At 49.4% G+C, this 27,684-nt stretch overlaps 1 protein-coding gene across 3 annotated transcripts; it reads right to left on the bottom strand.

Annotated features, from left to right (window-relative positions):
* On the bottom strand, positions 184–14,659 carry GIPC1 (GIPC PDZ domain containing family member 1). Of its 3 annotated transcripts, none has more exons than XM_021083696.1 (9): positions 14,549–14,659; positions 11,129–11,183; positions 8,370–8,457; positions 3,959–4,279; positions 2,962–3,147; positions 2,685–2,865; positions 1,525–1,637; positions 1,135–1,216; positions 184–999 (listed from the first exon to the last, which is right to left on the bottom strand). In XM_021083696.1, the coding sequence occupies exons 4-9, from the start codon at positions 4,244–4,246 to the stop codon at positions 848–850; spliced, it is 1,002 nt and encodes a 333-aa protein (XP_020939355.1). In that variant the 5' UTR covers positions 4,247–4,279; positions 8,370–8,457; positions 11,129–11,183; positions 14,549–14,659; the 3' UTR covers positions 184–847. The 3 variants fall into 3 exon arrangements, with proteins under 3 accessions (XP_020939355.1, XP_020939353.1, XP_020939354.1); XM_021083694.1 differs by lacking the exon at positions 14,549–14,659 and adding an exon at positions 13,412–13,507; XM_021083695.1 differs by lacking the exon at positions 14,549–14,659 and adding an exon at positions 13,412–13,501 and having other exon boundaries at positions 11,129–11,218.

Genomic DNA, 27,684 nt, shown 5'->3' with positions numbered 1-27,684 from the left:
CTGGAAGCCTGGTGGCTTGCGGCCAAGAGCCTTGTCAGGCGGAACGAGTGGGAGGGGGCGGGTGGCTGGGGCCAGCTCCTAATTCAATTTGGAGCCCAAAGAGGATGGATTTCAGCTGCTGCATTCTTTCCCAGCCCCGGCCCACCCTCCTCTCCCACCCCGAAGCCGAAGCTGCCACACAGGTCCAACAGCAGATAGATTCTTTATGTTCCAGACAGCAAACTCAGATACAAAAGCCCACCGCCATCATCCCTCCTTCCCCTTCTGTCCTGGGCTTCTGAGGGAGACACAAGGGGCAGGGGAGGGAGGGAGTTTGGGGGGTTCACAGCAGACATTTTTCAGATGTGGAGGCAACAGGCTCCACACTGAGGGGGCTCCTCCAGGGGCGGGGCAGGGCGGAAGGGGAGGGTATTATTGCATTTGCTGAGGTGGGGGAGACACCCCCCCTTCTGCCTTCCCTGCGTCAGGAAACTAGGGAGGTCATGACCCCCAAACAGAACCCGAGGCCCCAGGGAGATAGAGGGACCAATTTGGCAGCTGATGCGGAAAGTACTGGGGGCGGGGGTGGGCGCCTGATCTGGCTGGTCCCTCCTCGCGCCTGACCCTGCTGAGGTAGGTGGGGAACGGGGCGGGGGTGGGGGTGCTGGGGACCCCAGCCAGGCTGGGAACTGGTGAGGTGGTGGTACCGATTGGAGTGGGGCAGAGGCCTGGCCCCACCTCCGCTCCGCATCATCCTTGGGCTACTGAGCTGGGCCCAAGTCGGACCGTGGGGTCCGGGCCATGGTGTCCCCACCCCAGAGGCTCCCACAGGGTCTGGGCCAAGACATCTCAAGGTCCAGCGGGAGGCCTAGTAGCGGCCAACCTTGGCGTCCCCAATGGCCCCCCAGACGTCAAAGACGAACTCATCCGGGAAGGCGAAGTCACCAAGCCGTTCATCCAGGGCCTCGGCCAGCTCATCTGGGTTCCTTTTGTCCTTTCCAAGCTCCACCATGGTGGCCGCTGAAGGGGAGCAGGGGAGCAGGATGGAAGCACAGATGACAGAGCTGCTCAGAACAGACCCAGCCCCACAAGACCTAGAAGCCCCTTTCCCCAAACTCCCACCCATCCCCAGACCCAGGCACCACCCCCACTCACCCAACTCTGTGTCCCTGATGCCCATGTAACTCTCCAGCAGGTCATCTACCTTCTCAATGGCCTTCTCCTCAAAGGCTGAAGGCTGGGAAGTGGGATGAGGGACAAAAACATAAATAATGTGACTATAACTGTCATTGTAAGTGCCAGGTGAGACATTTACCACTTTCGGTATATAAACCCACAGTTCATCCTCGCTTTAACCCTGAGAGTGTCAATATTATTATCCCCACATCCCCATTTTAGGAAACTGCAGCCCACTTGCCCAAGAAAGGTCCTGGAGCTGAGAGGTGGATTTGCATCTAGTGCCCAGAGTTCCTCAGCTAAGAGGTGATGCTGCCACCTATGAATTTCACAGGGAAGGGGAACCTGGGGCCTGGCTGGAACACTCACCAGATCCTCTACTGTGGCAGGGCCCCGGGATCGGAGCCGGAGGGTCCCTCGGCCAGTGCCCATCTGGGGGCCAGAGCTAGGGCGGCCGCCCCCTGAACGGATGCTGATCATGTCTGTGGGAGGCAGGGAAGGGGTGAGGGTTGGAGAAGCCCCAATTCCAGCATGTTCTGGGCATAAACCCAGGCTTCCCAGCCTCAGACAACCCTCTACCATCTCTAAGCTTCTGTAGGCTCTGGGGGAGTTGGGGGCTGAAGTGACCCCAAGAGGGAGGACTCTTGACTCAGGCTTGGCATATGGGTGTAGGAGGCGCCACCAGGGGTTAGGCATGGAAAAGGCTGGAGGAGGAGTTCCCGTCGTGGCGCAGTGGTTAACGAATCCAACTAGGAACCATGAGGTTGTGGGTTTGGTCCCTGGCCTTGCTCAGTGGGTTAATGATCCGGCGTTGCCGTGAGCTGTGGTGTAGGTTGCAGACGCGGCTCGGATCCTGCGTTGCTGTGGCTCTGGCATAGGCCGGTGGCTACGGCTCCGATTGGACCCCTAGCCTGGGAACCTCCATATGCCGTGGGAGCGGCCCAAAGAAATAGCAAAAAGACAAAAAAAAAAAAAAAAAAAAAAAAAAAAAGAAAAGGCTGGAGGGGAGACTGGAGGGGCCCACTTCTGCTCCCAGGGCCTGAGGTACAGGAAGCGGGTGGTTCCTGGGTCTCTGGCTGCTTTCCCCAAGGCCAAGGGGGTGTAGCTGCTGGGCCATAGACCAGCCGTATCTGCCTGGGGAAGCAGCCATATCTGCTTTAGGGTCCCCCGCCCCCATCCCAGGGGCTTTGGGCCCATTCCTGAAAGTTAATGAAGCCAGACAGAGGAATGGGGCAGCTGGCATAGGGCAGCCAAGCTTGGCTTCTTGGGACTGGGGGGGCTAGCCAGGGTTGGGGGCGCTTGGCTGGGCTAATGGCTCCTGAAAGCTGGGTGTGGGGGCAACTTCCTCTTTGCCTCCATCCTCCTTCCATGCTGGGCAGAGAGCCAGCACCCCCTCCCTAAGGCGAGGTGGAGCTGCTCCACCCCTTCCACTGTGGCTAGATGGGCTTGGGCACCACCTGCTGGTGGCTCTTGACACTTCAGCCAGGACCCAAGCGAATGGGATGACCCAGGCTCCAGCCCCGACTCACCAAAGGCCTTTCGGGGCTCTGTGAGCTTTAACGTGAAAGTGCGGCCTCGGGGCAGCTCCTTAAGCAGCCGGGCCACCTCGTAGTGCCGGCAGCCCAGCAGGCTCTGTCCATTGATGGCCTCGATCATGTCACCCACGCTGATGAGCTGGATGTGGTCGATCACGCTGCCTTCCTTAATGCGCTGTGGGGAGAGGAGCTGTCAGCCCCCAGAGCTCTGTCCTTGGGTCCTAAGGCTAGGCCTGACCCTCAAGACTCTGGGCACCCCACCCTCAGGCACCTTGATGAAGGCATAGCCAGCCCCGTTGTCTGTGATGGTGAGCCCCAGTGCGTCCTCCGACTTGAACACCTCCACTTCCTTGCGCTGCCCCTTGACGTGGGCAAAGATGAAGTCCTCCAGCCCGATCTGACCCCCAAGGAGCTTGTCCATGTCCACTTTGTGGGTGTTGAGGGTGCAGAACATCACCTGCAATGGTGGGAGACATTCAACCCTCACCTCCCCCTGCACCCTTTGCTAATAGCCACCTGAGGGGGAAGGGAGGAGAGCTGGGAATGACCTGGGGTACCCCAGTGCCTGAGCACCTTTGGAGCCAGGCCAGGGCATTCACTAGGATGTCAGCTCTGTGAGGGCTGAACTTCTGTCCTAGCAAGAACTCCTCGCCGTTTCCAGGGCACACAGCATGGCACGTGGTGGGTGCCCAGAAAATTTGGGGGGAATGAATGAAGGGGCATAGATACCCATCCTGCCTCCTAAGACTCCTGCGTCTACTTTCTGTTCAATCCCACTGTTACCCTCCTTGCTTCCCTTCCTCCAAAGTCCTTGGGGTCAGACCTTCCGATGAATCATGGCGAAGTGAATCTTGCACCTGACCTCCAGCGCTCCCACAATCTGCTGGGTCATAAGCCTACCAATGCATGATGGGAATGTAGCATCTAGCCCTGGTCATCCTCATCCATTCCCACAATCTACAAGGGCAGAGGGCTCCTAGTGCCTGACGGGAACTCAGCACCCAGTCCTGGTCTCTAGTCCTCCACAATACATGGGGGTGCTGTTGTCCTAGTGCCTGATAGGAACTCGGCATCCAGCTGTGGCCTCCCCTTCCCCTACAGTCCATGGGGGCACAGGCCTCCCAGTGCCTGATGAAACTCAGCACCCAGCCCTGCCCTCCAAGTCCCCATAATTCACTGGGGTAAGGCCTCAGCATCTGCAGCTTCAGCACCTGAACCACAGCTCATGAACTGGATGTGCACCCCGGTATCTGGCTCCCCATGGGTACCTCAGCAGCTGGCAGCCGGAAGGCCTCGGCAATCTTGCCATACAGCTCCTTGACGTTGGTGAAGCCCTCGATGCGGCCAGTGGGACTGCCATGGGCCAGCTGGGTGTGGAACACGAGGCGGGGCCGCAGGGCGGGGGGAGGTGGGGGCAAGCCCATTTGGGGCCCCCCTACCCCACCTCCACCCAGGGGCCCCGGCTCCCCCACGCCCAGCCCACCACGGCCTGGCTCGGCCTCCTCATTTTCCACCAGAGGCGGCGCCTTTTTCCGCCGCCCCAGTCCCAGCGGCATGAGCAGCGAGAAGATAGGGTGTGCCCAGGAGATCTGCAGGACAGGAAAAGGGGCTCAGGGCCTGGGTAGTGGCCTCAGGCAGCCTCTCCAATTAAATATTTAGAGAATAGACTGGTCTCGGTTCAAAATCCAGTCCTAGCACTTATACAACTGCACAGAAGTAATAATAGCAGCCAATAATCTATCACAGCCCCATGTTAACTGCATTGTGGGGACAATATCATGCTGTGATTGTGCCCATTTAACGGATAAGAAAATGGAGCTCAGAGTCTACATTTCTCTTTATTTTTCTTTTCTTTTTTTTTTTAGGTTTTTTTTTTTTTTTTGTCTTGTTGCCATTTCTTGGGCCGCTCCCGGCATATGGAGGTTCCCAGGCTAGGGGTCTAATCGGAGCTGTAGCTGCTGGCCTACACCACAGCCACAGCAACGCAGGATCTGAGCTGTGTCTGCGACCTACACCACAGCTCATGGCAACGCCAGATCGTTAACCCACTGAGCAAGGCCAGGGATCGAACCCGCAACCTCGTGGTTCCTAGTCGGATTCGTTGACCACTGCACCACAACGGGAACTCCCATCTCTTTATTTTTCTATTGGTCACAGTCAATAGTGCTGTGCACAGAAAATTTCTGACTCTCCCTCTTCAAAGCATGTAAGCAGGTGGCACTTACTAGCCCCCTTGTGACTGGGCAGGCGTGTGACCAATTCTGGCCAATGAGTTGTGAAAAGCGACACATGACATTTCTGGGCTGAAGCATTTAATTACTAGAATAAGAGCCTTGAGAGGTTTATTCCTCCTGGTAGGGTGACCAGCCACATTCAATATGGTGGTGGCCCCATCAGGCCAGGCCCTGAGTGACTACACTGAATGGAAACAGAACCCCCTGATGAGCTATGATGGACATGTAGCAGGAACAAAAAAGAAACCTGGAGTTCTGGTCGCGGCTCAGCAGAAACGAATCTGACTAGCATCCATGAGGACGCAGGTTGGATCCCCGGCCTTGCTCAGTGGGTTAAGGATCTGGCATTGCCATGAGCTGTCGTGTAGGTCGAAGACTCGACTCGAGTCTCACATTGCTGTGGCTGTGGTGTAGGCCAGCAGCTATAGCTCTGATTTGACCCCCAGCCTGGGAACCTCCATATGCTGTGGATGCAGCCCTAAAAAAAGACAAAACAGACAAACAAAAAATAAACCTTTGTTGAGTTTGGCCACTAAGATTTTGGGGGATGCTTGTTACTGTAGCAAAACCTAACCTGACTAATATACTCCTTTCTTTCCTCCCCCTCCACTCTCTCTTTCTTTCTCCCTCCCTCCCTTCAAACAAATATGTTTTGGGCACTTACTATATTTCAGGTACCATTGTAGATACTTCCTTCAATATGATAAGCTAGATCCTCTATTTCCTTACCCAGAGTAAATAAGGAGACAGTGATGAGTGGTTAATGGCTGAAGAAAACAATCTTACGTAGATAAATTCTAAGTCTACAAATACACACACAATATACACATGTATGTATATACACGTGTGTATGTGTTTAAGTGGATACTTATACACACATGTGTGTGTACATGTGTGCATGTGTCTGTGTTTTCTTTTTTGGCTGTACCTGGAGCATATGGAAGTTCCTGGGCCAAGGACTGACTCCAAGCAACAGCTGTGACCCATGATACAGCCACCTCAGTGCTGGATCCTGAACCCACTGTGCTGGGCTGAGGATCAACCTGTGCTGCCACAGAGACAACACTGGATCCTTAACCCACCCTGCCACAGTGGGAACTCCTATCTAAAAGCTTTAATTAATTATAATTCCAGCTAAAATTAATAATTTCATTAAAATTTGCTACAGGGAGTTGCCATTGTAGCTCAGTGGTAACGAACCCAAATAGTATCCATGAGGACGTGGGTTCGATCCCTGACCTTGCTCAGTGGGTTAAGGATCCAGTGTTGCCGTGAGCTGTGGTGTAGGTCGCAGACGCGGCTCAGATCCAGCATTGCTATGGCATAGGCAGGCAACTATAGCTCTGATTCCACCCCTAGCCTGGGGAAAAAAAGAAAAGAAAAAGAAAATTGCTACAACTTATACCTATGAAGGTGAAGGAAAAATCTCCATGAATAACTCAAACTTGTTACTGAACCATTGTGCAAAATGTATGATGGCAATATTAAAATAGTTTCTATTACGAAAGAAAAAAAAAAAGAAAAAAAAAAAAGACAAGCAACAAAGTCCCCGAGTAGGGCCACCATGAGCAGTTACACAGGTTGTTACACTGTGCAAAAGTACCAGGAAGGGTGCTTTTATCTACTTCTCTTGCTTTCTCTCTCCCTCTCTCTCTTCCTTTTTGCTTTAATAGGGCCTCATTTGAAGTATATGAAAGTTCCCAGGCTACAGGTCCAACCGGAACTGCAGCTGCCGGCCTATACCACAGCCACAGCAACATGGGATCCAAGCCGCATTCGTGACCTAGGCCACAGCTCCCAACAATACCAGATCCTTAATCCACTGAGTGAAGCCAGGGATTGAACCCTCATCATCATGGATACTAGTCAGATTCATTACCACTGAGCTAAAACAGGAACTCCATACTTTTTTTTTTTTTTTGCAAGCATTGCATTTTTCTAATCTACTCCTAGGTGCTTCAGAGGCTGGCTAGTTGGGGCTCTCCCCATGTCCAGAGGCACACAGTTCACAGGAGAAGATGCACAGGGAGCAAGCAAACATGTAAATATCTAATATAATTTCTAAGAGTGCTATGAGGACAATAAAACAAGACAAGGTCTATGGACAAGGCCAGAGAAGGCCTCTCTGAGAGGTAAAGCTGAACCCGAGCCCTGAATTACAGGATGAAATATTCACAGAAAGGATAGGAAGCAAGAACAGTGGGGCAGAGGGAATAGTTAGTGCAAAGGCCCTTAGGTGGGGATGTGCTTGGCATGTTTGAGAAACAGCAAGGAAGTCTGTGTGGTCAGATCAGAGGGAGTGAGGGGGATGGCAGGAAGAGGTGAGGGCAGATGGTGCAGGGCCCTGTGCGCCAGAGGGAGGACCTGGGCTTTTGGTCTAAATGAGGTGGTAGTTGTGGGGGCTTCTGAGCAGATTCACAAATCAGCTAGAGACCAGTGTGCCTGCAGCAGAGAGCAATGGAAGAATGTGAAGAGGGCAAATAAAAGCAGTGATGGGGGTTGACTGTGTGGGGCCTTAGAGACTGGGAAAGAGTTCAGATTTTTTTTTTTTTTTTTTCTTCTTCTTTTTTAGGGCCACACCTGCAGCACATGGAAGTTTCCAGGCTAGGGGTTGAATCCAAGCTACAGCTGCTGGTCTACATACACCACAGCCACAGCAATGCCAGATCCGAGCCGAGTCTGCGACCTACACCATAGCTCACAGCAACACCAGATCTCCAACCCACTGAGCGAGGCCAGGGATCAAACCCGAATCCTCATGGATATTAGTTGGATTAGTTTCCGCTGTACCACAAGGGGAATTCCCAGATTTTTTGTTTGTTTCTTGTGTTTTTTTTTGGGGGGGGGTGTCCCACAGCTGTGGTATATGGAAGTTCTGGGGTCAGGGGTCAACTCAGAGCTACAGCTGCAGGCCTACAGCACAGCCACAGCAATGCCAGATCCAAGCCGCATCTGTGACCTACATCACAGCTCACAGCAACACCAGATCCTTAATCCACTAAGCAAGACCAGGGATCACACCTGCATCCTCATAGAGACTAGTTGGGTTTGTCACCACTGAGCCACAACAGGAACTTCCAGATTTCATTTTGAGGTCACCTGTCCAGAATCACAGAAGGTGGTTGCACCCTCAGGTCTGACTCCCAATCCCAGGTTCATCACCATCTTGTTGACCCCCCAAGTGACTCAATCTCCCTGGGCCTCAGATGCCTGGTCTGCCAGTGGGGGTGTTCCCTCCGCCTGGCCAGGTTGTGGTGAGGATCAAATTATGCCAAATTATAGTTTTCTGTTAAAGGGGACTTCCTGTTCCCTCTCTTCAGATCACCTCTTCCAGGGGGGCTGTCCTGGATTCAGTCCAGCCCATGGGCTTCACCCATCCTCATTCATTCATTGGTTCTCCAACACCTCCTCTAATACCACCTAGTCCAGCCCTATCATCACTCACCTAGACTAGTGCAGTTGCCTTCTCTGTGTCTCCCCGCTTCTGCCCTTGTCTCCCACGGTCTCTTGTCGATACAGCAGCCAGAGTGATCCTGCACAAGATAAGTCATGTCACATCTGTCCTCTGCTCCAACCCCTTCCAGGGCTCCTACCTCACTTGGAATGAGAGTCAACACCCCCCCCCTCTTGGCCCACAGGCCCCAAATAATCTGTCCCCACCACCTACGTGCCCTCATCTCCTCCCACTTTCCCCCTCACTCATTCTCTCAGCTACATGGGCCTCCTCCCTGTTCCTTCAACACATGAGGCAAAGTCCGGGCTCAGGGATATCCTCTGGTATCCATACAACTCACTCCCTCACCTCTTTCAGGTGGAAAACATATTTCATTCTGAAATATGTCTGTTTTCTGAAAGGGCAGGGAACTCTGTCTTACTCATTCCTCTATTCTTAGTGCAGAGAACAGTGCCTGGCATGTAGCAGCTGCTCAGTAAATACTTGTGGGATGAATGAATGGATGAATGAATGATCCTAATATTCACCAGCCCACCAGTCTCTGTGCCCAGCTCTAGGGAGGCAAAGCACAGGCTGAAGTGCCTGCCCTCAGCAGGGTCGTCACCCTGGCAAAACTACAAGTCCTACCTCTGCAGTCCCTCATCCCCTGCTTCTCAGCATGATTCTAGACAGAGAGTAGGTGCTTCATCTAGCCATGGAGACACTGGCTGTATTCGCTCCCTGCATAATCAATGATGCTAGACAGCTTTTTTTTTTAATTTTTTTTTTAATTTTTATTTTTTTTTGTCTTTTGTCTTTTTGTTGTCGTTGTTGCTATTTCTTGGGCCACTCCCGCAGCATATGGAGGTTCCCAGGCTAGGGGTTGAATCGGAGCTGTAGCCACCGGCCTACGCCAGAGCCACAGCAACGCGGGATCCGAGCCGCATCTGCAAACTACACCACAGCTCACGGCAACGCCGGATCGTTAACCCACTGAGCAAGGGCAGGGACCGAACCCGCAACCTCATGGTTCCTAGTCGGATTCGTTAACCACTGCGCCACGACGGGAACTCCGCTAGACAGCTTTTAATACATTTATTTACCATTTGGATTTGCCCTTTTGTGAATGGCCTGTTTAAGTTTGCCTATTTTTTTTTTTGCTTTTTAATTTTTGTGTTTGTTTTTGTTTTTTAGGGCCACACCTGTGACATATAGAAGTTCCCAGGCTAGGGGTCGAATCAGAGCTTCGGCTGCTGGCCTACACCACAGCCACAGCAATTTGGGATCCAAGTCGAGTCTGTGACCTACACCACAGCTCACGGCAACTCGAGATCCTTAACCCACTAAGTGGGATCAAACCTGCGTCCTTATGGATACTAGTCAGGTTCGTTACTGCTGAGCCACAACGGGAATTCCTTTAATTGTTTTACTATAGTTGATTACAATGTTCTGTCAATTTCTACTGTACAGTAACGTGACCCAGTCCCTATTTTTTTTAATTCTTTCTTTCTTTCTTTCTTTCTTTTTTGGCCACACCCACAGCATATCGAAGTTCCCAGGCCAGGGGTCAAACACATGCGACAGCTGTGGCAACACCAGATCCTTAACCCGATATGCTACAAGGGAATATTCTCTTTGCCCATTTTTTAAAATTGCATAGTCTATCTTTAATTGCAATACCCATTTTTTTTTTTTTCTTACTGACTTGTGGGAACTTTTTATATATTCTGGACACTAGAAATAAATTCTTTTTCTTTTCTTTTCTTTTTTTTGGTCTTTTTAGGGCCTCACCCCCAGTACATGGAAGTTCCCAGGCTAAGGGTAGAATCAGAGCTGCAGCTGCCAGCCTATGCCAGCCGCAGCAACACAGAATCCAAGCCAAGTCTTCAACCTACACCGCAGCTCACTGGCAACACTAGATCCTTAACCCAGTGAGCAAGGCCAGGGATCAAACCCACATCCTCATGGATACTAGTCAGACTCATTACCACTGAGCCACAATGGGAACTCCTAGAAACAAGTTCTTAATGAATAAACAAGTACTTCTCAGTCAAGTTATTTCACTACACTCAGTGATGCCACAAAAAAAACACCAAAAAACAAACAAAAAAAGGAAAAAAAAAAAACAAAAAGCCAACCCACATCCCTCCCCTGGTTCCCGTCCCACCCCTATCCCCCATACATCTTAGCAGAATGCTAAAAACATAAACTCAAAAACCCAAAACCTGGATTCTCAAAGTTCCCCATGTGGCTCCACAGGTCAAGAACCCAACTAGTATCCATGATGATGTGGATTCAATCCCTGTCCTCGATCAGTGGGTTAATGATCCAGCATTGCTGCAAGCTGCAGTACAGCTTGCAGATGAGGCTCAAATCTGGTACTGCTGTGGCTATAGTGTGACTCTGATTTGACCCCTAGCCTGGGAACTTCCATATGCTGCATGTTTAGCCCAAAAAAGAAGAGGAAAAAAAAAGCCTGGATTCTCTACTTACTAGCTATGTGACTTTGGACAAATGTCTTAACCTCTCTGAGTTCTAAGGAAATCATGCACATGTTTGGAACAGCTCCTAGCAGACAATAAGGGTTCCATAAATGCTGGTGATTATTACTATTCTTTCCATTTGTATCATCTTTCAGTCAGTTGCCAAGATTCAAACTTCCTCCTTTTCCCAGGAGGGGGTAATAATGGTGGTGAGGAGAGTGGGTGATGAATGAATCTGTCTTCCAGGCCAGAGTGAGTCTGGGCTCAAATCCCACCCCTGTCACTTACCAGCTGAGTGGCTGTGGGGAAGTCACTTCACTTGATGGGGCCTCAGTTTCCTCATCTGAAAAATGGGCAGAATTTCTCTCTCTCACAGTACTTATGAGAAGCCAAAGAGATAATGCAAGTAACTCAATTAGCACTTTGCCTGACATTCAATTTAAAAAAGTTGTTATTGTTGTTGTCATTATTACTGCCTCTTCTCTTGTGCTGCCCAGGAACATCCCAGTCCTTTTTGCTTGCTAAGGCCCACTCCAGGCCACCTCGTTCAGGCAGCCTCCCCAGCTTGCCCCAGCCCACTGGATCCACCCCTGAGGTCCAGACAACTCAGGCCCATGAACTTAATTACATGTTGCCCTGGCAGAACTCTTGTCTTTCAATCTTAGGCTGTTATTTAACTTCATGTCTCTATTTTAAAACATAAACCAGATTGCGTCACTCCCCAGCCTCAAATCTTACGTTTCCTACCTGATGGATGGAAAGCTCTATTCTCCTTCATGTGACCCACAGACCCTGCAGAATCACCACTTTGGGTCTCCTCCTGCCCCAGTCACACTACCACACTATTCCAAGCTTGGTCCAGCCTTGGAGCCTTTGCCCCAGCTGTGCAGCCCCTGCCCCCCACGCACACCTGATCTTTACAAGGCTGGCTTCTTTTTGTCATCCAGACGTCAGCTCAAAAGTTGCCTCCTCCAAGAGCCCCCCCTTTGCCTACAGATTCTACCATGCCACTCCCTTGTATTTTATTCAAAGCACTTATTACCCTCTGCAAGTATCTTCTTGTTAAACTGTTTGTTGCCTGTTTTCCCCCCTTTCGAATGGCAACTCCCCATAAGCATGGATTTTTGTCTTGTTCACTATTATATCCTCTGTGCCAGGAACAGTACTTGGCACATAGTAGGTGCTCAATAAATATGTGTAGAATGAATGAATGTGTCTTAAACCCTTCATTCTGATTTCTCTGGAGCCCCTCTATCCCCAGAACATGCCCACTGTAGAGTTGCTAGCTGCCACCTCCTCACCATGTTCCTAGTCTCCCCTCAAACCTTAACACAGGGACAGAGGAAAAGGAGTTTAAGCCCAGGGCATTGAGCACATTCGCTGGAATCCCAGCATCCCCACCCTCTTTTCTCTGGGAAGGGCATGAAACTCAACAAGCCATAGTTATACAGAGTTGCAGTGAGGGGAGCAGGAAGTGGGGAAGGGGGTTCCTGGGAGCTCATACAAGCTGTAGGGGGTGGTGGGGAAACACCACACCCAGGCTCCCCTTTTCAGCAGGGTATTGCTTGGGAGAGGAAGCCGGGAGGCCTCTGATTCAGTCTTGAAAAACCGGCTCCTGGGTGTTTCCGGGGAGAACGCCTACTGTCCTGGGCCCAGGCTTCCCAGGAGGGCCTAGCAGGCACAGGACCCCACCGTGCTGCCTCCCCCACCCCCATCTACCTCTCCTTCAGATGTCACTTTCTTCTCAAGACCCTGATATTTTGTCCTTGCCTTTTCCAGTTTAGGGGAGAAGGGACATGAGGGCAGCTTCCTGTTTGAGCAGCTGGTGAAAGCAAAGACCAGCGGGTGTGGCCCAGATGGCATGTCTGGTTGGAGGGGGTAGAGTGGGAGGAGCTGGTCAGAAACACCTGAGCCTTGGAACCACTGGGCATCTAGTCTAGTGGTTGAGACTCCTGTTCTGGACTCTAAGGCATGGGTTTGAGTCCCAGATTTGCCACTCACTAGCTGTGTGATCTTGGGCAAGTCACTCTAGCTCTCTGGGTCTACCGCTTCAGCTCCGAAAGAAGCAACAGCACCTTCCATGAGGTGTTTAGATTCAATGGTAAATATGGCATGGTAAATAGCTGACACGGAAGTGCTCAATAAATGCTAGCCGGGTTATTTATTTTCATTATTTTTATCGGGACCTCGGTCCTCCCCAAGCCTCCTTAGGCCCAGGAAGATTGAGAAAGGCCAGCTGTGGAGAGTTGCCCAGGCAGGGCTCAGAAATACCGATCCCGCTCCTGTCCCCTCTGGGACGGGAACTGTCCAGAGTGCAGGGAGGTGGGATGCGGCTGGAGAGCCCATCCCGGCGGCGGGAGGCATTTACTCCTTCCTCCGGCAGGAAGGCAGGCGGCCCGCTGGGGAGGGGCCTCCGGCACCCCCTGGCTTAGTCTAGACCTCCAGCCTCGTTCCATAGGGCCGGCCCTACCTCGTAGGACCTGCCAGATCCCCGTGGATCTGCGATCCCACGGATCCGCGCTAGGGTCCCTCGAGCCGCCGCGATGCGCACCGCCCGCAGGGGACACTCACCTGCATTGCCGCCTCCCAGCGCGCGCCCTGCTTGGCCCTCGGCAAACTCTGGCCCGGGCCTCTCCAGCAGCACAGCCAGGGGGCGGGGCCTGTGCCCGCGTCCGGCCAATCAGGAGCGGCCGCTCGGCGTTCGCGGCCAATCGGCTCCACGCCCCCCGCTCCGGGTGGAACCGAAGGAAACATTCCAGAGGGATCCCTGAGCCTCGCCCGGCTCTTCACGACACCTCCCCCGCGCCACGGAGCATTGGATCTTCCCGCCCCTCCTAAGCCGCGGCGGGCTGTACCACCGCAAGGCTGCGGAGGGGGGAGCTGCGGCTGGGCCCCGGCCAATCTCAGAGAAGGAAGGAGGCCAGTGGCCAATGGAAAGCTGGGACTCCTGGACCACGTGCTGTTCGCTGAGTGTCCGGGTGGGGTGCTGTGGCTGGTAAGAAGCTGGGGGCTAGTCTTGGGAGTCAGGAGACCGAGACTGAGTTTCGCAGAGAGGATGAAAACTGCCGAAGTCCAGAAAACGGACCCGCTAGGAAATCCGGGAGGGAGCCAAGGGCAGCTTCAGATCCAGTCCTCCGCCCGGCCTGCCCCTGCCCCTGCGTGGCCATCCTCGGGGTGGATAAAAACACGCATTCATTCCGAGCGGGCAGGCGGGAGACTGAGATGAATAGGGAGGGTCCCGAGTGTCCCTGCATCTTGGATGGACAATGGACAAGGGCATTCATTCATTCATCCACTTATCAAATATTTAATGTGCCCCTGGTCCGTGCCAGTCTCTGTCCTATCTCTACAGACACACTGATGAGTAAGCTGAAAGAATGTGCTCCTGGTAGAAGGAACAGCGCGTGCAAAGACTTAGAGGGCGGACAGAAAGATACAGCACGCTTTAGGAGAGTACAGTACTGTAGGAGCTAGCAAAGCAGGGTGAAAGGGCAAGATGCCCTGTTCGCTCGTTGGTTGACCAGCGAATATTTATTGAGCACATACTATGTGCTGGATTACAAAGGGATACCCAGCCAACCCAAGCCTCTGTCCTCAGTTTCTTACATCTGACTGTTCTCCGCCTCCCTACCCCCACCTCCAGCCCCAGACTGGCACAGAGCAGGGTCTCCGTACATATGTGTAGGTAAAAGAACTGGGTAATCTCACCATCTCCAGGTTTGGCTTGTAACCAGGATTTCTCAGGCAGGAGCAGGTCCAAGAAACAAAGATACCAACACAACTTGCCCAGGCCAGGAAGCTCAGTTCCCAGGACAGGTGAGATTCCCTTGTTCCAGGAACAAGCCAGCCACTCAGGCAGCTGGGGCTGGACCGTAGTTCACTGTGTGTTCTGGGAATTGTAGTTCTTGGAGACCTAACTTCTCAACCCTCATTGAACGATTGGCTCTTTGCAGTTCCCTGGATGAGATGCTGAGCGTTCCAGCCCTGCTAGGGCCTGCAGAAGGACAAAGTAAAAAGGGAGCTTGAGCCCTGGACTTAGCTGCTGAGGTCTGCCCAGGCAGCCCCACCCAGCTGGCAAATACCGAGACTGCAGAGGCAACAGGGACAGCTAATGTCCTTCTCTTCCTGTTCTGCTGACCTCTGCCACGCCCACTGAGCGATCAGTTGCCTCTGGCTAGGCCTGTGCCCTCTCTGGGACTGTGTCCACTGCCCTGCTTATGCCTGGCATCTAAGCTGCTTCCTAAACACCTGGAGAGGACAGTATGTGGGCTGTGGGCACAGCAGAGTCCTGAGCGGAATCCACATGATTCTACCTGTTGATGAAGAAGTGCCCAGGGAGGGGTGAGGGCAGGGGCACAGAGCAACACGGGGCATCTCCTTCCTACTTTGTGGGACTTCAAAGTTTCTCCAAGGAAATAAAATTCAAAAAGCCTCCAGCCAAGATAAGAATTACCAAACCCTTATCATCCCACCTGTCTCACTGTAACTGTTACAATGTTCGTAAGGACCTCCCCACCCCAGCAACTTGGCCTACTTCTTGCTCCCTACTAGGAAAGGTATGTGGCCCACTCCTCACCTCTTCCCCTTGATCAACCTGGCCTACTCCTTCCTGCCCCCCACTAGAAAAGGTATGTAGCCCACTCCTTACCCCACCCCTTTAGGGGCAACATATGGCCCCAAACTACCAGCAGGTGTATCCAAAGACCCTGTCTTTCCCCAACCAACCAGCAAGTGTATCAGAAGACCTCATTCTTCTCCAACCAATCACTAGGTCCTCAGGTGTATGGCAAGACCGCTTCTTTGTCTTTGGGCTATAAAAACAGACACAACCATGCCCCCAGGGTCTGCTCTCCCTGAATATCAGGAAGTCGACCTGATGTGTTAACAGTGTCTCTTGCTTCAATATACTTGTCTTTTCTACACCTTGCTTTAAATTTAGAAAATTACTTTTCCACCCACGTGCAGAGACCACAACATACTTGATTTTATAGCTCAAGAAGCTAGGAGGCTCAGTGGGTGAGGAGGTCAGATTTGAGTGCTACCTCTGCCCCTTTTAGGGGGTGGGGGTGGGGAAATAATTCTGGAATGCCAACTAAGACATGAAAAAGCAAATGCTGTGTTTGAAAAAAATCACCATTTTGCAACAAACAGAGGAATGATTGATTCAGGCAATGCTTGTCGATGGAGAAGTGGGTATTCAGTCTCAAAGGACCAGCCCACAGATTACTTGTTAATTTCAGTGGCAAAAAGGTACCTTGGAAAAACACAGTGGAGAAACCTGAGAGTCACCACCTTAAGGAGTGATCAAAGTTAACATCATTGCTGATGAAACTCACTATGTCCAGTGCTGCGGTGTATTACTGAGGACACAAGATCACCTTCGAAGAACTTGGTCCTGCCCAAGGTGTTTAACCTGAATCTAATCACCAGAAAAAAACCAGACATATCCTGATTGAGGGACATTCTTTAAAAACAAAACCAAGGAGTTCCCGTCGTGGCGCAGTGGTTAACAAATCCGACTGGGAACCATGAGGTTGTGGGTTCGGTCCCTGCCCTTGCTCAGTGGGTTAATGATCCGGCGTTGCCCTGAGCTGTGGTGTAGGTTGCAGACGCGGCTCGGATCCCGCGTTGCTGTGCCTCTGGCGTAGGCCGGTGGCTACAGCTCTGATTCAACCCCTAGCCTGGGAACCTCCATATATCTCGGGAGCGGCCCAAGAAATAGCAACAACAACAACAACAAAACAACAACAACAAAAGGACAAAAAGTCAAAAAACAAACAAACAAAAAAAAAACAAAACCAAGATCAAACAGATCTATGTCATGGAAAGGCAAAATCAATCCATTAATCCAACAGGATTGGCAACATCTCTGCAGCACCAGGATGAAGTTTCGATACCCAGTCTGGCACAGTGAGTTAAATGATCCATCGTTGCCATAGCTGTATCATCGATGGTGGCTGCGGCTCAGATCTGATCCTTGGTCCAGGAACTCCATACACCTTGGGGCAGCCCAATGTGTGATTCTTGATTGGATTCTTGATAAAAATTTCAAAAAAAAAAAGGTTAAAAGAAAAAAGGTAAAACAGCTATGAAGGATATTCTTGGGAAAATGGAGGATAGTTAAATGTCGACTGAATGTTAGATAATTATATCTATGTTAAATTTCCTGAGTGTGACTGTTGTTACTAGGTTTAAATAAAAGAATGTTCTTTATGGAGTTCCCACTGTAGTGCAGCGAAACAGAATGTGACTAGGAACCATGAAGTTTCAGGTTCGATTCCTCGCCTTGCTCAGTGGGTAAAGGATTTGGCGTTGCTGTGAGCTGTGGTGTGGGTCGCAGACGCAGCTCAGACCCTGTGTTTCTGTGACTGTGGCAGGCTGGCAGCTGTAGCTCTGATTGGACCCCCTAGCTTGGGAACCTCCATATGCCGCAGGTGTGGCCCTAAAAAGCAAAAAAAAAAAAAAAAAAAAAGAAGAGAGAGAGAGTGTTTTTAAAACTTGGTATTCATTTTTTTGGCCACGGCCATGGGACTGGGAAGTTCCTGGGCCAGGGATGAAACATGAGCCACAGTTGATACCCAAGCTGATGCAGTGGCAATACCAAATCCTTAATCTGCTGGGCTGCAGGGAAACTCCAAGGATGTTCTTATTCTTAGTTCTTATTCTTAGGAGATATACTGAATCAGTTAGTGGTAAATTTGTGATACCTGCATGTGTCACATGGTTCAGAAAAAAAAATAGAAATGTATATAGCATTTTTTTTTCTTTTCTTTTTACGGCTGCACCTGCACCATATGGAAGTTCCTGGGCCAGGCATCAAATCAGAGCTGCAGCTGCAGTCTACACCACAGCCATGGCATCACTGGATCCAAGCTGAACCTGCGACCTATGCCACAGCTTACGGCAATGCTGGATCCTTAACCCACTTAGCCACCATGGGAACTCCTGTAAACAGCATTTTATATGTAATATTATACTATGGTATGCATTTGCATTGAGATAAAGGGAGATAGAGAAAGCAAATGTGGCAAAATAGTAACAATTGCTGCTGAATCCAGGAGAGTAATATGTGAGTATTCATTTTACTACTCTTGTAAGTTTTCTATAGCTTTGAAAATTTCAAAATAAACATCTGAAAAAAAATATCCCCATTCCCCTGCCATCCCCAGAGGCAACCTTCCAGTGAGTTTAACATGGATATTTGCCTGTCTTTCCTTGAAAATGTGCAGTTTTATGTGAGTGTTCTATTACATTTGGTTTCTTTCTTTCTTTTTTTTTTTTTTTTTTTTTTTTTGGCCATGCCCGAGGCATGTAGAAGTTTCAGGGCTAGGGATCAAAGCCCCGCCACAGCAGCAACCCAAGCTTCTGCAGTGACAATGCTGGATCTTTAACCCACTGCACCACAGGAGAACTCTTAGTTTATTACTTTTTTTTTTCTCCCATTTGGCATCATCTTGTTTATTTGTATTGATTGTTTTGTATTCTGCCTCTAAGATCCATCTGTATTGCTAATCTCTTGAATATCTTTTCTTCTAACTTCTGCTTGGTGTCCCATGGGTTTCTTCCCTCACATCTTACTCATCTGTCCTGCAAGGATGGAAACCAGAAAGCCTCCTTCTCCCCACAGGTACACGTGGTGAGACTCTCCCTAGGAAAGAGCCCTGGAGATGGAGAATCTGGGTCTTTGGCACAGACTCAGTTTTGGCACGTGGCTCTCCCTCTGGACTAGGTCTACCCCTGTCACATCCACTGGCTTTGCGGGAGGGTCCCATGTCCCTGCATCTCCACCAGCCATTGACATTACCCACCTTCTAATTCTTGCTGCTCTGACTTACTGTCAAGTGACATCACCTTTGCTTTATTTTACATTTTTCTGATTTTTTTCCTTTTTTTCCTGCCCATGGCTTTTGAAGTTCCCGGGCCAGGGATAAGATCTGAGCCACAGTTTTGACCTGGGCCGCAGCTGCAGCAATGATGGATCCTTTAATCCACTGTGCCATGCTGAGGATTGAACTTGTGTTCTGACACTACAGAGACTCCACTGATCCTGTTGAGCCACAGCAGGAACTCCCATTTCTCTGATTTCTAATCACTTTGAGCATCTCCCTATTTACTTCATGGATGGCAGGTTCTCCTCCTCTGTAAATTATCTGTTCATACTCTTTGTCCATTTTGCACTTTTTAAAAATTTTATTTTTTTATAGTGTTTTGTCAGTTTCTGCTGTACAGCATAGTGACCCAGTCATATATGTGTATATATATATTTTTTTTCCTCATGTTTTCGCCTATCATGGTCTATCCCAACAGATTGGATATAGTTCTCTGTGCTCCAAGTCGAGTCGGCAACCTACACTACAGTTCACGGCAATGCCAGATCCTTAACCCACTGGGCGAGGCAAGGGATCGAGCCCAAATCCTCATGGATACTAATTAGGTTCATTACCACTGAGCCATGATGGGAACTCCTCATTGTTCTCTTGGATAATGCTGAGTTACTGAGCCCTTATTAGTTTCAATAATTTAATAAATAATGTTTAGACAGAGCTTCCTATATGGCAGGCACTGTTTTAAGAACTTTATATTTATTAAATCATTTAACTCCCCTAAACAACGATGCGAGGTGGATACAGACATGGCAAACATAGTCTACCTCTGTGTCATGGGATGACTTGCTTTGTTCATATTATCCCCTTCATTGGAAGGAAACTTTAAATTTCAGTGTAGGAGTTCTCTGTGGCACAGCGGGTTAATGATCTGGCATTGTCACTCCAGTGGCTTGAGTCACTGCTGTGGTGCAGCTTCGATCCCTGGCCTGGGAACTTCCTCAAGTTATGGGTGTGGCCAAAAAAAAAAAATTAAATGTCAGTGTAATAGGACATATATACATTTTGTGGTTTGTTCCCATGAAATTTCATTAAGGAGGCCCTTTCCACCCTTAAATCACAAAGTGTTGGAGGTTTTTAGTGTGGGGGGGTTGTTTGTTTGTTTGTTTGTTTTGCTTTTTAGGGCGGCACCCATAGCATATGGAGTTTCCCAGGCTAGGGGTCAAATTGGAGCTACGGCTGCTGGCCTATGCCACAGCCACAGCAACACCAGAACCGAGCTACACCACAGCTCATGGCAACACTGGATCCCCAAATCACTGAGCGAAGCCAGGGATTGAACCTGCACCTTCGTGGATACTAGTTGGATTCGTTTCCACTGCGCCACAACGGGAACTCCTGTTTTGTTTTGTTTTAAATCCATTGTATGGTTTTTCTTTTCTTATGTCTTTATTCCCTCTCTAGTCAGGTTGTGGGGTAGGATCCAGCCATATTTCTCCTGAAGCTGCACTGCTCACCAGCTTTGTGATTGGGGGCAAGACCCTTCCCCCATATGCCCAGTCTCATCTGTAAAATGGTGATCATAATAGGACTCACTTCCTAAAGTCGTTACAATTATGTTAGGATGAATGAGCAATTATTCTGTGTTAAGCTCATACAATGGTTCCAGGCCAATAGTATGTGCTCAGTGAACACCAGCTACTATTGTTAAACTGTTGAGAGCATAGAGATAAACATGGTACTTGTAACAGAAACTGTTATATAAATAGATACATTTATTAAGATATTACTATGTGCCAGGCCATGTGCTGGTTGCTTTTCAAGACTGATTTCACTAGATATCACCCTCATTCTACAGAGGACACAACTGAGGCTCAGAGAGGGGGAGCCACTGGCTCAGAGTTGCACAGCTGCTCATGAGTGTGACAATTTAGCTCCACGCCCAGCATATGTGACATCCTTCTGAAGGTGTGGGTTGTACTTTCCTCATCATTCTGAGATGTGAGGAACAGGCTGGACCCAGGAGGAACAGTGCTGAGGGACGTTATATTGGCCAGAATGATATCTTGACATTTGATTGCCTGGCTCTTTGTGGCCTGTGATTGGGCTCCCCTTATTAGCCTGGAAGGACTGGACTCAGCAGGATGGGTCTGGAGGGGAAGGAGAGAAAGTGGCCTTAACTGGGCTGGGTTCTGTTGGTCCCAGATCTTAGCCCCAGGGCCTTGGCCCCTGCTTTTGGCTGCTGGACTTCAGGAAGTCACACTAAAACCCAATAGTAGTGCTGCTTTTTGGAGGCCAATGGGCAGTTTTCCATTCAAAATACATCTACAGGAGTTCTCTTGAGGCGCAGCAGGTTAAGGATCTGGTGTTTTCACCGTAGCAGCTTGAGCTGCTGCTGTTGCCTGGGTTTGATCCCTGGTCCTGGAACTTCCACATGCCTTGGGAGTGGCCAAAAAAACCCAAACAAACAAACAAAACACCTCAGTCATTTCCCACCACTTCCTTGCTCCCCACCTGGTCCAGCTGCATCACCTCCTGCAGACTATTTCTCCTTGATCTCCTGGATCCTCCCCCCTAGTTCTATTCCTCCAACAGCAGCCAGAGGGCACCTGTGAGGACCCAAGTCAGGTCCCATCCTTTCTTGCTGATGACCCCCACCACGAGGCCATGTGCCCTTAAAATACTTCAATGAAATATTTCATTTGGGGTCAGGCCTGGCCACATCAATGTCCAGCATAATCTTCCTAAGAAAAGGTGGGGCCCCACTAAGACAAACCAACCACGCAAAAGCAAATCACGACTCCAACTTCCAGGCAAAACCAAACCACACTGTGTCTCTCCTGCCTCAGCCTCTTTCAACCAGCCTCTCCTCTGCCTCAGGCAGGCGGGCGTGTCCCAGCAGGGCTGACTCTGGGTCGGCCTCATTCCTGGGCACGCCCCTCCTTACTTTCTCCTGCTCTCTGTTCCACCCACGCCAGGCCTCAAAGAGACCCTCAGCTCAGCCTTGCTTGGTCTGTGGGCTGCTGAGGAGCCTTGTCCACTGGGCCATATCTCCAAGGGCCCATCTCTGAGCTCTGACAAACTCCTACCCCTTGGCCTGTGTGCCTAGGGCCTGCCATGCTTCCTTTCTCCAAGCTCACTGGTCATGGGAAGTACATTGCCATTGTAATAGGCTGAATGGTGGACCCCCAGAAGATATGCCCATGATCTTGAACTTGTGAATATGACCTTATTTGGGCTGAGGGTCTTGCAGAAATAATTAAATGAAGGAGCTCAAGATGAGATCATCCTGGATTAAGATGGGCCCTGAATATATCCAGACAAAACTGTAATTCAAAAAGATATATGCACCCCTTTGTTCATAGCAGCACTGTTCATAATAGCCAAGACATGGAAAAAACCTAAATGTCCATTGATGGATGAATGGATTAAGAAGATGTAGTATAGGGAGTTCCCTTGTGGTGCAGCAGGTTAAGGATCCAGTGTTGTCACTGCAGTGGCTTGGGTCACTGCTGTGGCTTGGATTCCATCCCTGTCCTGGAAACTTCCACTACTCAGCCAGAAAAAAAGAACAAAATAATGCCATTTACAGCAAGACGGATGAAACTAGAGATTATCATACTAAGTGAAGTAAGTCAGAAAGACAAATACTACTTGATATCAAATATGACATCACTTACATGTAGAATCTAAATTATAGCACAAAAATGAACCTATCTACAGATCAGAAAGAGATCTACTGACATAGAAAACAGACTTGTGGTTGCCAAGAGCGTGGGGTGGGGAAAGAGAAGGACTGGGAGTTTGGGGTTAGTAGGTGCAAACTATTACCTTTAGAATGGACAGAAAGTTCTTCTGTGACACAGTGGGTTAAGGATTCAGCATTGCTAAAGCTGAAGCACAGGTTGCAACCGTGGCATGGGTTCAATCCCTGGCCCAGAAAATTCCGCATACCTTGAGTATGACACCTCTCCCCCTCAAAAAAATAAAATGGATGGATAATGAAGTCCTACTGTACAGCACAGGGTACCCTATCCAATCTCCTGGGATAGACCATGATGGAAAAGAATACAAAAAAGAAAATATATATAAGATTGTATAGGGAGTTTCCAGTGTGGCTCAGCAGTAACAAACCTAACTAGTATCCATGAGGACTCGGATTCAATTCCTGGCCTCGCTCAGTGGGTTAAAGACTCTGAGTTGCTGCGAGCTGCGGTGTAGGTCGCAGATGTGGCTTGTATCCAGTGTTGCTGTTGCTGTGGTGTGGGCTGGTGGCTATGGCTCCGACTTAATCCCCTAGCTTGAGAACTTCCATATGCCATGGATGCAGCCCTAAAAAGACAAAAAAAAAAAAAAAAAAAAAAAAAAAGAAAAAAAAGAAAGAAAGAAAGAAGAAAACCAATGTGTGTATATATATATAACTGAGTCACTTTGTTCTATAGCAGAAATTGGCACAACGCTGTAAATCAAGCAAACTTTCATTTAAAAAAATTTTTTAAAAATGGGCCCTGAATTCAACAAGTATCCTTACAAGAAACCAAAAAAGACAGAGATAGAAAGCGGGGATGGCCACAGGAAAATGGAAACACAGAGATTGGAATGATGTAGCCACAAGCCACGGAATGCCAAGGATTGTTGGCAGTGGCCAGAAGCCAGGAGAGGTGCATGGAACAGATTCTCCTTCAGAGCCTACAGAAGGAACCAAACTTGCCCATACCTCTTTTTTTTTTTTTTCCTTTGGTCACTTTGGGCTGCCCCTTGGCATATGGGGCTCCGGGGCAAGGGATCAGAACATAGTCGCAACCTAAGCCACAGCTGCAGCAACACTGGATCCCTAACTCATCATGCCAGGTTGGGGAACGATCCTGTGTCCCAACAGCTCCCAAGATGCTGCTGATCCCTTTGTGCCACAGCAGGAGCTCCCCACCCACGTCTCTAGAACTGCAAGAGAATACATTCCTGTTGTTTTAGTTAAGCTGCTCAGCTTGTCGTACTTCATAGCCACAGGAAACTGAAACAGAGGTCTCTGTTTCCTGGAAGACTGAGCTCCAAGATCACTCCCCCCACCCCACCCCCCTGATTGCTTTGATTGTCTCTCGCTGGGTCCCCTGAGGCTGAGTGTTAAGCGGGCCCTCAGGAACTGTGCCCAGTAACTAATACATGAATTCTGAAGTAGGAACAGGATCCTAGGAAAGAGAGGCTTTTCTGGAGCCAGAGAGAAAATCCACTTCTTGCAGGTGAGAGCTGGAGGAAGTGGGGTGTGGAGGATCCCTCCCCAGGGAGAACCACAAGGAGACCTCAAGGCTGGGTTGTTCTTCCTCCACACACTCCCTCCCTGACATGAGCGGTGACAGGGCCAGTGTTGCAGATCTTGTCTGAACCATTTTCTCACTCAATTGCTCATTCAACAAACACTCAGTTCTGGGCCAAGGGCCCAAAGATTATTAGGACATGGTTGGCAAACTCAAGGAAACTTGGGTTACTGATTGGGGCAGGGTGGCGGGTGGTCTTCTGGAGTGTTCCTGAGACTGTCTCTCTTTCATTACAAAGAGTGAAGTTGTCTGACTGAATAATCACAGAGTTTGAGAAAATCAGACACTCCGTGCCACCACCTCACTCCCCCCAACCCCCAAGCATGGAATCAGCAGACCATGAAAGCATTCTCAGGTTTGTGGGAGGGAATATGAGTTTATGTACTTTAAGGATGAGATTTTGATAGAAAATATATATGCTTATTGTATGTGTTGTGCTATTTTAAAATGGAACGTTGGTGTGTTGCAATCTCAAAAGACTGATGATATACTCAGGTACCTGAAGTTATTATATAATCAAATAACACTCCCCCCTACCCCCTCCAACAAAGTAAAATTAAGATAATGCAAAATCCAAAACCACTGCAAGCTTCTGTCTCACTCAGAAAAAACCAAAGTTGTCCAATGGTCCACCAGGTCCTGTACCATCTGCCTCATCTCATCCTGCCTTTGCCTCCCACTCACCCCTCTCTTACTCTGGTCCAGCCTCACTAACCCTTGGCTGTTCCTTAAACAACTCAAGCACATTCCTGCTTCAGTCTTTGCACAGGCTGTTCCCTCTGCCTTAGAAGTTCCTTCCTTCGGTATTCACATGGCTTTCCCCTTACCTCCTTGAAGTCTTTGTTGAAATATCACCTTCTTGGAATACCTATCGTGGCTCAGTGGGTTAAGAACCTGACTAGTATCCATGAGGATGCAGGTTTCATTCCTGGCCTTGCTCAGTGGGTTAAAGATCTGGTGTTGCTGCATGCTGCGGCATAGGTTGCAGATGAGGCTTAGATCTGGCATTGCTGTGGCTGTGGCACAGGCCAGGAACTGCAGCTCCGATTTGACCCCTAGTCTAAGAACTTCCATATGCTTCAGGTGCAGCCCTAAAAAGAAGAAAAAAAAAAAATGTCACCCTTTTGGTGAAATCTTCCCTGACCATATTACTTAAAAACTGCACCCCAGGAAGAGTTCCCATCATGGCTCAGCAGTTAATGAACTTGAGGATCAGTGAGGATACAGTTTCGATCCCTGGCCTAGCTCAGGGGGTTAAAGATCTGGCGTTGCCGTGAGCTGTGGTGTAGGTCAAAGATGTGGCTTGGATCCTGAGTTGCTGTTCCACTAGCGTAGGCTGGTAGCTACAGCTCTGATTGGACTGCTAGCCTGGGAACTGCCATATGCTGCAGCTGCAGCCCTAAAAAGACAGAAAGCCAAAAAGAAAAAAGAAAACTGCACCTCACATTTTGTATCCACTTGTTTAATATTTCTCCTTCACTCGCATCACAATCTAGCATATGCTATGATTTATTTATCCTTAATTTTTTCCTTTCTCACTCCATTTGACTGTCAGCTCTGCAAACGTTGGGATTTTTGCCAGTTTTGTCCACTGCTGTGTCCTCAGCATCAAGAACAGGACTGGGCACATGGTAGGTATTCAGTGTTTACAGAATGGGCACTGCTTATTATGTGTGAGGCACTATGCTGTGTGCTTAGTAATTAACAACTGGGACTTCCTGTCGTGGCTCAACAGAAATGAATCTGACTAGGAACCATGAGGTTGCGGGTTCGATCCCTGGCCTCGCTCAGTGGGTTAAGGATGCAGAGTTGCCACGAGCTGTGGTGTAGGTTGCAGACGAAGCTCAGATCTGGCGTTGCTGTGGCTGTGGTGTAGGCTGGAAGTTGTAGTTCTGATTAGACCACTAGCCTGGAAACCTGCATATGCCAAAGATGAGGCCCTAAAAAAAAAGGACAAATAAAATAATTAACACCTAATGAGAATAACCAACATTTAAGGTGATCTGGGGCAGGTTTTCCCCCTTAGTACTTTAGAAATATTTGGTCCTGTTAATCGCACACTTTCTCTTCACCAGGCCTGTGTGAAGCTCTTTTCAGGGGTTAGCTGCCTGGCTGAGTTCTGGCTCTGGGGGATTGAGAAGGGGGGAGTGGATATGATTAGTCCTGTTTCACATGGCAGGAAACAGGCTGAGAGTGCTGACATTTGCCTAGGGGAAGGCAGTGAACAGAACTTGAACTCAGCACAGCCATGCTCCAGAAGACAAGTTTTTTTGTTTGTTTGTTTTAGGGCTTGCAGCACATGGAAGTTCCCAGGCTAGGGGTTGAATTGGAGCAGCAGCTGTTGGCCTATACCACAACCACAGCAAGACCAGATCCAAGCTGTGTCTGTGATATACACCATAGCTTGGGACAACATCGGATCCTTAACCCACTGAGTGAGGCCAGGGATGGAACCCTCATCCTTATGGATACTAGTCGGGTTTGTAACATGCTGAGCCACAATGGGAACTCCCAGAAGACAAGTTCTTAACGTCATATTCTTTTACCTCCCACTGCCCTAGCTCTTCACAACACTTCTATGAATTTTCTACTTTCATTAGCCCTGTTTTCAAAGGAGGCCACTAAGCAGGTGAACTTACTTACTTAAGAACACAAAGCAGCAGAGTGGTAGAGGTGGGAGTCAAACCCAAGGTTGCTCAGTCCTACAGCCCAATGCTCCACTGCTGCCGTTTGAGTGAGCAGGTTCCGACAAGACAGATGGGAATGATCCTGTTTCAGGCACAGCTTCCTCAAGCTGGGTGAGGGCCAGGGGTGGAGCTGAGGGACTCAGGGGCTTTCCTTGAGAAGATCTGGTTCTTGGGGCTCCAAGAGCATTGACCTGAAAGACCTTGGATTCACCCCAGTCTTTGGAGTTACCAGCTGTGGGCTGGGAAACTTTCATGTTGGGATGTAATGATAATAAGTGACCCACAACACTTGTTCTGTGCCAGGCCCTGTTGCGCATTTATATGTCTATATCTGAAAATACTTACAACCCTAGAAGAAGTATTATCATTATGCCTATTTTACAGTTGAGACTGAAGCAGAGAGATTAAGTCGCTTGTTCAAGGCCACACAGAGAAAAAGTGGTCGAACTGAGATTCAAACCTAGAAGCAGGACCAATGGTAGAGGAGAGGCGAGGGCCACCAAACACTGAACTAGATCTTCAGACCCAGACCCATCTTGGCAGGCCTGGCAGAATCAATGTGTAGAAAAACAAATGAGGGGAGTTCCCGCCATGGTGCAGTGGTTAACGAATCCGACTAGGAACCATGAGGTTGCAGGTTCGGTCCCTGGCCTTGCTCAGTGGGTTAACGATCCGGCATTGCCGTGAGCTGTGGTGTAGGTTGCAGACACAGCTCGGATCCCGTGTTGCTGTGGCTCTGGCGTAGGCCGGTGGCTACAGCTCCGATTCAATCCCTAGCCTGGGAACCTCCATATGCCACAGGAGGGGCCCAAGAAATAGCAAAAAGACAAAAAAAAAAAAAAAAAAAAAAAAAAAGAAAAGAAAAACAAATGAGGAAGCTATTCCCATGACATGTGAGAAAAAAAAAAAAAAGGCAAAATGTACAGTATGTACCACTTGTGTAAAAAAAGAAAAATGTACTTTTGCAGCATCTCAGGAAAGGCACAAGAGAAAATGGGAACATTCACTGGGGGTGGACTCGA

This window comes from Sus scrofa, chromosome 2 (genome assembly GCF_000003025.6).
Source record: "Sus scrofa isolate TJ Tabasco breed Duroc chromosome 2, Sscrofa11.1, whole genome shotgun sequence".
Taxonomy (NCBI): Eukaryota; Metazoa; Chordata; class Mammalia; order Artiodactyla; family Suidae; genus Sus; species Sus scrofa.
This window is presented reverse-complemented; position numbering and strand designations above follow the sequence as displayed.